At 44.1% G+C, this 12654-nt stretch overlaps 1 protein-coding gene across 5 annotated transcripts in view; it reads left to right on the forward strand.

The window, feature by feature from the left end:
• Positions 1 to 12654, forward strand: part of P4HA1 (prolyl 4-hydroxylase subunit alpha 1) — a 47292-nt gene that overhangs the window by 30115 nt on the left and 4523 nt on the right. For 4 of the 5 annotated variants that reach the window (XM_075841539.1, XM_075841542.1, XM_075841540.1 and 1 more), the window contains exons 9-10: positions 358 to 428; positions 4340 to 4439. In XM_075841539.1, the coding sequence (XP_075697654.1) occupies positions 358 to 428; positions 4340 to 4439 (171 nt within the window). Of the gene's footprint in view, positions 1 to 357; positions 429 to 949; positions 1021 to 4339; positions 4440 to 12654 lie in introns of all 5 variants that reach the window. The other variant, XM_075841541.1, reaches the window with a different exon arrangement.

Below are 12654 nucleotides of genomic sequence, written 5' to 3' on the forward strand. Positions count from 1 at the left end.
TGACCAGGTCTCTCCAAAATAGTCATGGATTCCGACACGTCTTGTCACACACAAGACCATTTACATCCATCATTTTTTTATTTTTATACTTCCACTGAGTCAATGGTAATGACTATCTGGTTATCGGTATTGTCCACAATACAAACCAATCAACTGTACAAAGTGATATTTGACCTGCTCAGGTCATTGGCAAAATAATACATGTTTTGCAAAACCTATTTTCGGAGATATAAAATATAGGATATTACTGTTTCTTGCCTGCACTTACAACATAACTTGCATCCAAAGGGCTTCTGATTGGTTGGGTGAATTTTAGTGTTTGGTTGTTACAACTCTTGTGATTGGTTGGCTTCACAGCTGAGGCGAGCCACCATTTCCAACCCTATCACGGGAGTCCTGGAGACTGCTCCCTACAGAATTAGTAAAAGGTAAGCCATAAGTGTTATGTAATCCTATGTTTAACTAATTCCTTGGGCTAGGTTCTTTTTTGTGTCTGAAGAAACTGAGGTGTCAGGATTGCTTTCCAGGTAGATCAGTTTGATCGATCACTGCTGGTGCAGAGTGATCCATCCTTTTAGTTGGAATCTATTAGAATGGTTGCTGAAGTGGAAGGCCATGGTTTCTGGTGACTTTATCATCATACATTCTCATGTTTTATTGCCTTCAATAAATCATCAGTAACATTATTATATTTATTCAATTGGATCTAAATTACAAAAACTAAAAGTGTTGGACTAGAACTCTGCCCCACTAAGTAATAATTTCCAGTGTCTCTGATAAAAAGTGAAAGGACGGTACATTGATGACCGAGTTGTGTTGATTTATTATTGTCTTTACAATAAACGGCTGCTAAGTCAAGACTAAATTCACTCAGACCAGTCAGAACCCCTAGCACGGCACACATCATGCCTGCTCCTAAATTAAACTACAGTCCTTTCTCTTTTTGTAGCTGAGACGGGCTACAGTGCATGACCCTGTGACAGGACAGTTGACCACTGCACAATACAGAGTTTCCAAGAGGTAAGGGCAAGCCCTGTGGACATGTGGATCTGACTCTACGGGGAGAACAGTTATCCAAGCCTATTCGTCATAGTTTCCAAATAGGTATTTCTTCATGGTGAAGGAATTACTCAACTCAAGGCATACCCCCATTGATCTATTCTAATCTAAAATTACTGCAGCCCTTTACTTTCTCCCTGCTGAAGGAGCAGATCGAGAGAGGATGAGATCGGATAGCTAAAATAACTTGTACATCTTGCCCAAACAGGGATTTACAAACTGTCTGCAATCTTACAGATGGAGCTTTCTAGCTTATAAAGACTTGATTACAGCAGCTTTGGAACCCAGTCAATCAGTGTGTAGTAGAGTAATAACAGGAGAAAGCGAAGGAGTGGCAAGTGTATTATCGGCCATCAGGCTTGTAGAAACCGTGACTGGACTGTAACTTCAATGCATATGTAACATGGCAGACAATGGTAACTACTTCCTATTCGTAACTTAAGAGGACATGTCTGCAGCACAACCAGATAAGCATTGAAGGGAAAGACTTCTGTACATGAGGATCTAACCGCATTGTAATGTTTTTATTTTCCACTGGAGGTATTCTTTAAATCGTTGCTATAGACCAGTTATAGGATGCTTCTATCCATTGCTGGGCCATTGTATTAATTAACCAGTGCCTGACAAAATGAAGATGCTGAAATCACTTACATTGCGTTGGTTTCCTAGGGACTCTACCTTCATCAAAATATTAGAAAATTTGGCTGATGCATGACCTGAATCTTTAATCATTTTTACCATGAAACTCTATGGGGTCTTCTTAAGAGCTATCTAATACCTCTTGCTTATTATGACATTTTTCAATTTATTGTTTTTCTTGATTTCTTATTCTGTAATACCCTCTACATTCTATGTAATTGTTCCTGTTTGGAAAGCCCATAACTTTATTCTATTTCTATTAATACTTCACTGTATGTACTCTATTCATTTGTATTATGTCGCCACAAAAACGTCTTACAAGAAGAAAAAAAACAACACAATTTCTACCTTGGGCCATGTTCACTTATACAATAGTGGCAAAACCATGACACAAACTGGGTGGGAATGTGGCCTTACTAATCAATGGGTTTGCATGACCAATATAAACTGAACAAAAATGTGTGTGGATAGTGATTGTCTAGTTTCAGCAGGTAAAGGTGTCCATAGACTTTAGATCTAATCCCTAAACTGTGCTAAAGAGAACATGGATCAGACTGGATTTTACCTGTCCTGTCCTATTGTTTACCCCAGAGATCAGAGGTGCCAAATAAAATAAAATGCAGGTTCAAAGTTGGGGCAAAAAGCTGTTAGCCTAACCGATATGGCAATAGAGGTGAGGATGCTGCATACTGCCAGGGGTTAGAATAAAGAAAAAAAAAGGCCCAGGTCGGATCCCTTTACTAGTTTATCTAATGTAATTCTAAAGATCGACCTACCCTATTTTTTAGCTTAATATTTTCTATATCGATTTGTGTAATTATTTATTTTCAAAATCAATTTATCTAAAAAGTGAAATTAACGGGAAATATCTACCAATTGCAGCCGTGATTTAACGGAATTATAACACATGAAATTCTCCAGAATCTACTAGCAGAGTATGATGTAATATCCTATATTACGCAGGCAACGGCCTATCTGAGTTGATAGAAATGTGTGCTGTGTAGAACAAAGTGATATTTTTGTGTTTGTTGTTTCTTCTAGAGGTTCCATTTATTTAGGGTTTTTTTTATACTCCTGCCCGCAGCCAAGTCTGCTGTAAATGACAAATACACCCTTGTTTGTTACATGGTGTGCCCTGTGCAAAGTACAATGGCCTTTAGCCAATATCCACCAAGCTCTTCATTAAAGGGCAGCCTGAGATGTGACACAGAGAAAATACGGAACTGTTAGCGGGCACTCTAGGAATTCTGAAGGGTTACTGTCGTCTTATGATTTTGTGAAGGGATATTTTCAGCTCAGCCACTCCTGTCATCTCTTTCTTTACAGTAAATGGAACAGTTTTGCTATAAGTAAAAATTGGTTATTTCTCAGATATGAGATGGTCAGCAGATGAAAAGGAAATCCATTTACAGTTACATATGAACAATATAAAGAGGAACACCAGAATTCAGAATATATATATTTAATGTAGCGTGCGTCTTACTTTTGGGAAATAGTATGTGGCAGTAAGAAGCACCGTTTAGGCTCCTGTGACTCCCCCTATATTTCTGCAAAGCCCTTCCGTTTGAAATCAGTCTGACATGAGAAAAGGGGGTCCACTTTATATGCATATAACATACTGCCACCCATCTCTGCAGCTTATTTTGTTTATAGAATATGAAGCTTTGATTTGATAAATGTGGCAATTGATAGATCCATACTTAAAGGGGTATTCCGCTTTCGGCAAATAGAAAATTGTAAAACTTTTCATTCTCCAATAAATAACCTTTGTCTTGATTGCTTATGGTTTTCAATACTCTTTGCTTTCAGTCATCAAGAAAGAACCTTCATTGTTTACTTCCAGTCAAGGAAAAAAACTGTACTGGTCATGTTCTGGACACACAGGTCTTCCACTCATTTCAAGACACAGCTCTGATAACTGTTCTGTAAAGAGCCGAGCACCTGTGTAAACAATCATGGTTGCTATTGAATGACTTTAAGCCGAGATCTTAAAAACCACAAGGAATTGATACAGAAAGTATATTGAAAAACTGTATATATTTTCCCATTATACAACAAATAACCTTTATTTGCTTAAACCAGAATACCCCTTTAAACCTTTAAATTGAGGGTGCACTTCTTGTAATCTAATAGTCTAAAAAGCTCGTAGTCTAATAATGTGCATTGTTATCATCTTATCAAACCTGACATAAACTGAAATGATTACACAAATCGCTTCATTGTGGCTGTTTGTATATCTACTATCGCCTCATGTCTAGCACCGTAGGTTTAGTTGGAATACGTCGTAATTATTGCTGCCTGACTTGGCATTAGGGAGATTGTCCCATGAATACTGTATGACCTACATTAATACAAGTCAAACACAGTAGTTATCCAGAAGCCCATGGTTCAGCCATGTGTTGTGGAGTTGAAGCGTGGTAATGGCTTTGTATAGAAATAGTCAATTGACAAGGGTGCTGCCACATTCAAGTCCATATGTATGCAGAGGAGCAAAGCTGACCCCTCTAAATAGCACTAAAGCACTAGCGCTGTGCATGTTAAATGAGACTATACTTTAAAAAAAAAAAAAAGGAAAAATTTTTTTTGTAACTCTGACTAGAATATTAAATAATATATGTCCCTGTGCTTCCTTTTACTCCAGTGCTTGGCTGTCTGCCTATGAGGATCCTGTCGTTTCCCGAATTAATTCAAGAATACAAGAATTAACAGGGTTAGATATGTCCACTGCAGAGGAACTGCAGGTATGTTAAAATAAATATTTAAAGGGATTTATTTATGCTTTTTACAATGGGGGGGGGGGGGGGGAAGAAATTCAATAAATGAATTTAAACATCGAAAAGGAGGTAAAAAGTTAAATAAATGTATAGATTTGTTTTTCTATACACGCTCACAGACACTATGTGGACACCTGACCATCACACCTATGTGAGCTTGTTGGAAATCCCATTTCAAAATCATGGGTGTTAGCATTGATTTGGTCCCCCTTTTGTGGCTACAACAGTGCATTCACACGCAGCAGATTTTGTTGCAGAAATTTCTGCAACTGAAAATCTATTCCGTTCATCTGAATGGGCTTGTTTCTGCAGCATGTGAATGGATTTCTGCATTGTCCAATCAAATGGATGGAACTGATTTTCAGTTGCAGAAAATGTCTACAACAAAATCTGCCACGTTTGACTGCAACCCTAACAGCCTTTACTTATCCGGGAAGGATTTCCACACTATTTTGGTGTGTCTGTGGGAATTTGTGACCATCGGGCATTTCTAATATCAGGCACTGATGCTGGCCAAGAAGGTCTGACTGACAATCCACATTCGCGTTCCCCAAAGTAGTCTCCGTTGGCAACAGCCGACGTGGACAGGCAAGATACAATAATAGTCAGATGCAAGGTCCGAACGAAAGTGTAGGTCAGAGCAGACAGGCCCTTAGAGTTAGGTAGAGGAAAGGACAGGCGAGGTCAAGTTCAGGAACGGTTGGTAACCGATACCCAAATACAAAACATAGGAGAGTACTGCTAGCAAGCTAGATTAACCTAAATGCTCAGGGGGGGCGTGGCCTAGCAGTGAATGTGAGAGGACGTGTGTGACCGGAGCTCCTGCTGTATTCATCCTATAAGGTCCATATATCCCATAAAATTCGGGGAAAACAGCTTCCCCAGGGTCCTACCAGAGTCTAGAGGTGGAGGAGCACGAGTGCCCGTCCATAATGACGCGCTCAAAGAAGCAGAAGTCGCCGCCAGCGAGTCCCGGGTCCCGCGCTCAAGATGGCGCCGAGGAGAAGGAAGGCCGCAATAGAGGCCTCCGGCAGGAAGTAGTGGAGAAGCTCGAGAGGTTCGCCCGCACGCCGAGAGCAGGGGGGGCGGCTGCACAGCAGCGAAAGTCGGCTGGAGATCAGGCAGCTGGAGGCTCATCTTATGGATCCAGGTACTCTCCTTTGGCGGGGGACATGAGAAGTGAGGAGGAGGAGGAGGAGGAGATGAGTGGCGCCATGCAGGATCAGCCAGGTGCTGGAGGGAAAAGTGGAGCAAGGAAGGAGGAACCCTCCCTAAAGGACATTTTGGCAGCGGTGAAGCAAAATTCTATGGTCCTTAATACCTTAGCAAGCCAGATGGGTGGATTGAAGGAGGACATTTTGCTGCTCAGGAATGATTTGCAAAAAGTAGCGGAACGCACCACTGCCGTGGAGGGGAGAGTCTCAGACATGGAGGATGCGATTCCTCACATAAAGCAGGATGTACAGGCACACTCGCAGGCAGTGTCGACATTGCTGGCTAAGACAGACGACATGGAAAATCGGCTGAGACGGAATAACGTTCGCCTAGTGGGGGTTCCAGAAAGAGTGGAGGGAGCGAATCCGGATGACTTCTTTGAAAAGTGGCTGATAGACACATTTGGCAGAGAGGAATTGACCCCTTTATTTGCGGTGGAGAGAGCGCACAGGGTGCCGACCAGACCCGGCCCTCCGGGAAGGCCGCCGAGACCGGTGCTGATAAAGATTTTACATTATAAAGATAGAGACAAGATCCTGAGGAAAGCTAGAGAACGTCAAGACCTCTCCTTTTATGGGGTGAAAGTGTCCTTCTTCCCGGATTTCTCTATGGAAGTACAACGGAAAAGATCACAGTTTATGGATATAAAGAGACGCCTAAGGGCGTTACAAGTGCAATATTCAATGATGTATCCTGCCCGTCTGAGAGTGGTGGCGCTGGGCACAACTTCCTTTTTCGAGACACCGAGAGAAGCGGTTAGATGGTTGGATAGCCATGAAAGTCAGCTGAGACCGGCGGAGGCAGAGGGACGGCGTTGATCCGGAACAGACCGGCTGACAAAAGGAGGCTGGGGATGCGGGACTGAACCAGGTGTCGTAGAAAATTGCAAGATATGGCATTGAGGGTTTCTGGTCATGTTCGGACTTGGAGTTGGAGGGCATGGTTGCGGTGAACGCGGAAGACCGGAAGAGGAGGAATGTGTTTATGGACATTGAGGGGTACCGATATGTTTAAGGGATGGTAGTTTATTTGCAAGAAAAAGGCAGCGGGAGGGATGGTCAGTTACGCGGGAAAAGTGAATAACGAGTTATGGTATTGTTGAATGTACGGTGGGCGGAGTGGACCTGCCGACGCTTGTTATGGGAAATGGCAGATACGGTCTGTCGCCCCAACCCTTGGAAAGGGGTAGGTTTACGGGGGAGGTTACAGGGAGGGGAGGGAGGGAAAGAGGACCCAGCCGGTCGGATATGTAAAATTACGAGAACAGGATAGGATGTGTTGGGATATGTTGAGGGATGATGGGATCACTTAATTGTTTGTCCTGGAATGTACGGGGCCTGCGGGAAGCCAGAAATATCGACAGGCGGTATTTGATTTTATTAGGAAACAGGAGTCGAGGGTGATAGGACTACAGGAGACACATATGACTAGGGATTCAGTCTCCATGATGCATAGGGCCTGGGTAGGCCATAGTTTTCATTCATATCATACTACATATTCAAGGGGGGTGAGTCTTCTCATACATAGGGCAGTGCCATTTATATGTCACGACTCCTTCCAGGATGGGGAGGGGCGGTATGTGGGGGTACACTGTACGATGTATCATTGGAATTGTGTGTTGGTGGTGTTGTATGTCCCCCCCTCCATTTTCTAGCGGATGTATCAAGAAAGTGGTGGAGGAACTGGCTAGGTACCCGGAGGTGCCGTTACTAGTGATGGGGGATTTTAACGCAGTATTGAATACCAATATGGATAAATTCGGCATGACAGGGGGAGGTTTAACAGCGTTTGGCCATCTTGTTGCTGAAATGGGTTGGCGGGACATATGGAGGGATAAACATCCAAATAGCTTTCAGTATTCTTGTGCGTCTTCCACGTATCAGTCTTTATCCAGGATAGACCTAATCTTGTGCTCACCGGCAACGGTACCATTTGTAGCCCAGATAGAGTACTTGCAAAGAGCGTTATCGGATCATTCTCCTTTGTTAATGAAGGTAGAGACAGAGGGGAGGACAGGGCGGGGGCAAGGGTGCTGGAAGCTCAATGCCTTTTGGCTGAAGTTGATAGATCATAAACAAATTTTAGACCTCATAAAGGAATACTTTCAATTCAATTCGGGAACGGTACCGCAAGAGATACTGTGGGACGCGATGAAGGCGTGGCTGAGAGGGGTGTTCATCCAGCACATTTCGGCAGTAAAAACACGGTCTAGACAATTAGGGGAAGCGCTGTTGGAAAGGGTAACAGAGACAGAAAGGCTACATATAATAGATAACACACCAGACACACTGAAGCATTGGGTGGAGGCGCAGCGGTTGTTAAAACAGCATCAGTTGGAGAGGGCAGATAACAAAAGGATGTTTTTAAAACGCCAATATTATGAGGAGGGGGAAACCACTGGACGGTTACTGGCAAGGATGGCGCAGGCTCAGAGGGAGAATAATTACATACACACTATTAAAGGGGAGGGGGGGAAGTTGGAGACGGATACAGGACAGATTTTGAAAGTTTTTCAGCAGTTTTACTCGGATTTGTATGCCTCTAGGGCAGAGCACACACCTCAACAGCTGGAAGAGTATATAGGGGAGATAGAACTTCCCAGGTTGGGAGGGGAGGAGAGAGGGACATTGAAGGAGCCCATATCTCTGGAGGAGCTCCAGGCAGCCATAGGGATACTAGCCAGTGAAAAGGCGCCGGGGCCGGATGGTCTTCCGGTGGAAGTTTTTAAGGAATATGGGGAGGAGCTCGCACCGCAGTTATTGGCCACTCTTTTAGATAGTTTTGATAGGGGGCGGCTTCCGGAAACAATGTACGAAGCAACTATAGTCGTTCTGCCTAAAGAGGGGAAGGATCCCGGGCTCCTATAGACCAGTTTCTATACTGACGGCGGATATTAAAATCATGGCGAAAGTATTGGCGCTTCGACTAGCTAAGGTAGTGGCTGGGGTGGTACATGGAGATCAGGCCGGCTTTATGCCATCCAAATCGACGGCGGTGAATCTGAGACGGCTGTTCTTGAATTTACAAGTTCTGCCGGATAATCATGGGGTGAGAGCCATTCTGTCCTTAGACGCGGCTAAAGCATTCGATTGCGTGGAGTGGAAATATTTGTTGTCCGTTCTGGAGAAAATGGGATTTGGCCCTAATTATATAAAATGGGTAAAGTTGTTGTATGTAGCCCCGACAGCAAAGATAAGGGTGAATGGGGTGCTATCGGATCAGTTCGCGCTGGAGCGGGGAACGCGTCAGGGATGTCCATTATCTCCATTGTTGTTGTCGGTGGAACCCTTGGCGTGCGCAGTGAGACAACATGAACATATTCAGGGGTTGAGATATGGGGGGTGGAGGAACGAATTGCATTATACGCAGACGATATGCTGTTATTCATGGCGGATACCGAGCGCACACTACCGTTAGTGATGGCCCTAATTAAGCGGTTTGGGAAATATTCAGGATTACTCATTAATTGGTCAAAATCGGCTCTAATGCTCATGGACCCGGGGGTTATCCAGACTGGGGAGGAGGAGGTGGTGATACCGGTGGTCACGGAGTTTAAGTATTTGGGGGTTAGGGTGACGGCGAAAGCACAGGATTATATGTCCCTTAATGTAATGCCACTGTTAACAACGATAAAAGCCAAAGTAGAGGCGTGGAATAAGTTACCGCTATCGGCTCTGGGTAGGACGAATCTGATTAAAATGATCCTTATGCCCCAGGTGCTGTATGTCCTACATAACTCCCCGGTATGGATCCCCAAATATTGGTTCAGGAGGTTGCATAACCTTTTTAGGGACCTAGTATGGAAGAAGGGGGTACCTAGGATTAAACTGGAGAAATTACAGCTGCCGAAAGAGGAGGGGGGCCTGGCTGTGCCCAATGCTTGGGTGTATTATTTAGCTGCCCAATGTCAGCATTTCTGGGGGTGGGAGCAGGAAGAGACATGGGGGTCCAGTGCGCGCATCCTATCATATCTGGGGGGGGGGGAGAACCCGTTGGTAGGACTGGAAGCGCACAGCTATAAACAGATGGCGAGTACCAGACCCACTCTGCTTCTCATACACAAGGTGTGGTGGCAGTGCAAGCAATTGCTGGGGATAGGAGAATGCACTAAATATACACCACTCTGGAGGAATGCTTATCTGGGGGAATTGGGTAAATTGGAAGGGATGCAGGGGTGGGAGCAGCAAGGCATAATACGATTGAGTCAGTTGTACGAGGGAGACATACTCAAATCCTTTCAGCAAATAAGGGAGGAGTTTCAGCTGGACTCCCGCATGTTCTATCAGTACCTGCAGATTCGGCACGCTGTGCAGACACAAGCGGTCAGTGTAGACATGACAATGCATGCAGCGGGGGTGTTGGAGCATATTGCAAAAGCAGTAACGTCAAAAGGATTAATTTCATTGGTTTATCGCAGGTTATTGGTGGAACATCTGGGGGATCCTATGGCACCAGTGAAAGCTGTATGGGAGAGGGATGTGGGTCCTATTACAACAGACCACTGGGAGGCGGTATTGGCAGCAACATGTACTTTGTCCATTAATGTAGCACAACGAAGATCGCAGTTGTTTCTGATACATAGGGTGTATAGGACCCCGTGGGTGCTGAAACAAATGGGATTAAGAGCAGATGCCAAGTGCCCTAGGTGCCCGGAGGAAAAAGCAGACATCCTTCATATGTTCTGGACATGCGGGAGGTTGGGGATTCTGTGGATGGAAATATTGGAGCTAGTGGGGAGAGTGTTTGAGGTACAGATTCCATGGGATCCTGTGGTAATGCTGCTAGGGTATGTTGGAGATTTGGAGGGGGATAGGATGTCAGGGTTGGCAATCGCTAAAATACTGTATCAAGTTAGGAAAGGAATAGCAAAGCACTGGCTGGATGCGGAGCCACCATCAAAACAAGAAATCATAGGGGCACTTAACTCACAGGTTCTGATGGAATATAGGATATACTCCAAGATGGAGTCCAAGGTCAAGTTTGAAAAACAATGGGCTAGGTGGATTGATCAATCTGGGTATGCTTCTGCGGAGCTAATGACACTAAGGTCACACGTTCAGGTATAGGGCCACTGACGGGGGGGTGCATACGGAGAGCAGGTATAAGATGGGGAATGGAAAAGGGGAAGAGAAGGAGAGAGGATTGGAAAAGTGGTATCGAGAAGACCGGCTGGGGGGATACAAGGGGGAGTTGGGGGGAAGGGAATGTTTGGTTGGATATAAATAATTGGGTCTGTTGAAATTTGCTTATACACTGTATGAGAACGTACAATGACCTGTAATAATGTGAAGTTTGTTGAATAAAATTGAACTGATTAAAAAAAAACAAAAAACTAAATGCTCAGGCAAAGCGCAATGGGGGAGGGTACCTAATGTACTCAGGGAAAGCTGGGTGGATTTTGACGCTCATTGGCCCTTCAAGGGAGGAGGGGTCAGTACACACTACGAATGCCAGAGGAGAGCAGAAGCAAAGGAGTCTGTGGCAGGATTACAGGGAGAGCAGCGCGGTGACCAGATATGGAAGATGCCAAGGGTTGGTAGGAACTCTCCGGGAGAGGGGGTGAGTGAGTGATGGCCAAAAAGGTGACCATGATCGTGTTTTACTGGAGTTTCTCTTCTACTCCACACTGATGATTTAATGTCTCTCTGATGGTGTCCACCATGGAATGGTTTGGCACTTCCAGTGTTTTCGTAGTCTTTCTATGACGGAGCCGAGCAATGGAAAATATTATTCTGATATTTCAGAAATGATACAGCGTCTACTCTGCTTGTTTGAGAAGATGCTGATCAAGCACCATTGCAGTAATGCTAAAGCTTCAGAGGCAGCTGGCTCGCCACACCAGGGATCCTTCCGCTTATCCAGAGGAGCAGAGAGAGAAGCAAGACTGAGCATGCGTGTCCACCTTGGCACATTTACTGAGGTGGACACAGAAAGGCTATAGAATAGAAACAGCAGCTGGTGCAATGCTACCTCGTTTCTGGAAGACCTGGTGATATAAAAAAAAAAGGCTTATAAATGTAAATGCAAAAAAAAATCTGAATTTTTAGCTTGATTTAACTATAAACTATATTCTTCGTGAGACAAACCCTTTCAGTACATTAAAGGGCTTGTCCAGTTTCTGAAAATTAATATTTTTTGCATAATAAAGTTATCACATTTTCCAATATAATTTCTGTGTTAATTCTGCATGGTTTTCAAGATCTCAGGCTTGTTGTCATTCAGTAGAAAATTTCTATCCATGGTCATGTGATGTACACACCGGTGCACGGCTCGTTACAGTATGTGTCTCATGTCTGTGTCTAACAACCCCAGCACCTGTGTATCCATCACATGACTATGGACAGAATTGTATCTACTGGAAGCAAATAATTAATGTTCCTACTGAATAACAACAAGCAGAGATCTTGAAAACTGGGAGGAATTATTACAAAAAGGATATTGGAAAATGGTATGATTTTTAATTATACAAAACCTAACATTAAAGTGTAACTAAACTTTCAAAAAACTCTTTGACGTGTTATTTTGACATGTCAGAAGTTTTGATGGGTGGGGTTCTGCGCATTGAGACCCCCACTGATCGCTAAAACAGAATCGCTCGGGTGAGCGCTGTTCTGCTTCGTCTCTGATCATCTTTCCTCAGCAAGTGGTGCGCAGGCGCGATAGTCTGTACACAACTTGCTTGGCTTTCCGTGGGAAAGCCGATCAGAAACTAAGCAGCACAGTGCTCACCCGAGCGATTCTGTTTTAGCGATCCATGGTTCTCGGAGCCCCACCGATCAAAACTTCTGACATGTCCAAAGTCTTTTGAAAGTTCAGTTACCCTTTAATTTTCTGAAGCCAGACAATCCCTTTAAGTTAAGTTCTCAGCATTTATCACCCAAGGATCCCTGTATTTTCTGTATACGATGAGTATAAGCCAACAATTTCAAAATTCTCTAGTGGCCAATACAACGCGGGCGCGCACGCA

Source organism: Rhinoderma darwinii, chromosome 11 (assembly GCF_050947455.1).
Source record: "Rhinoderma darwinii isolate aRhiDar2 chromosome 11, aRhiDar2.hap1, whole genome shotgun sequence".
In the NCBI taxonomy this organism is placed as follows: Eukaryota; Metazoa; Chordata; class Amphibia; order Anura; family Rhinodermatidae; genus Rhinoderma; species Rhinoderma darwinii.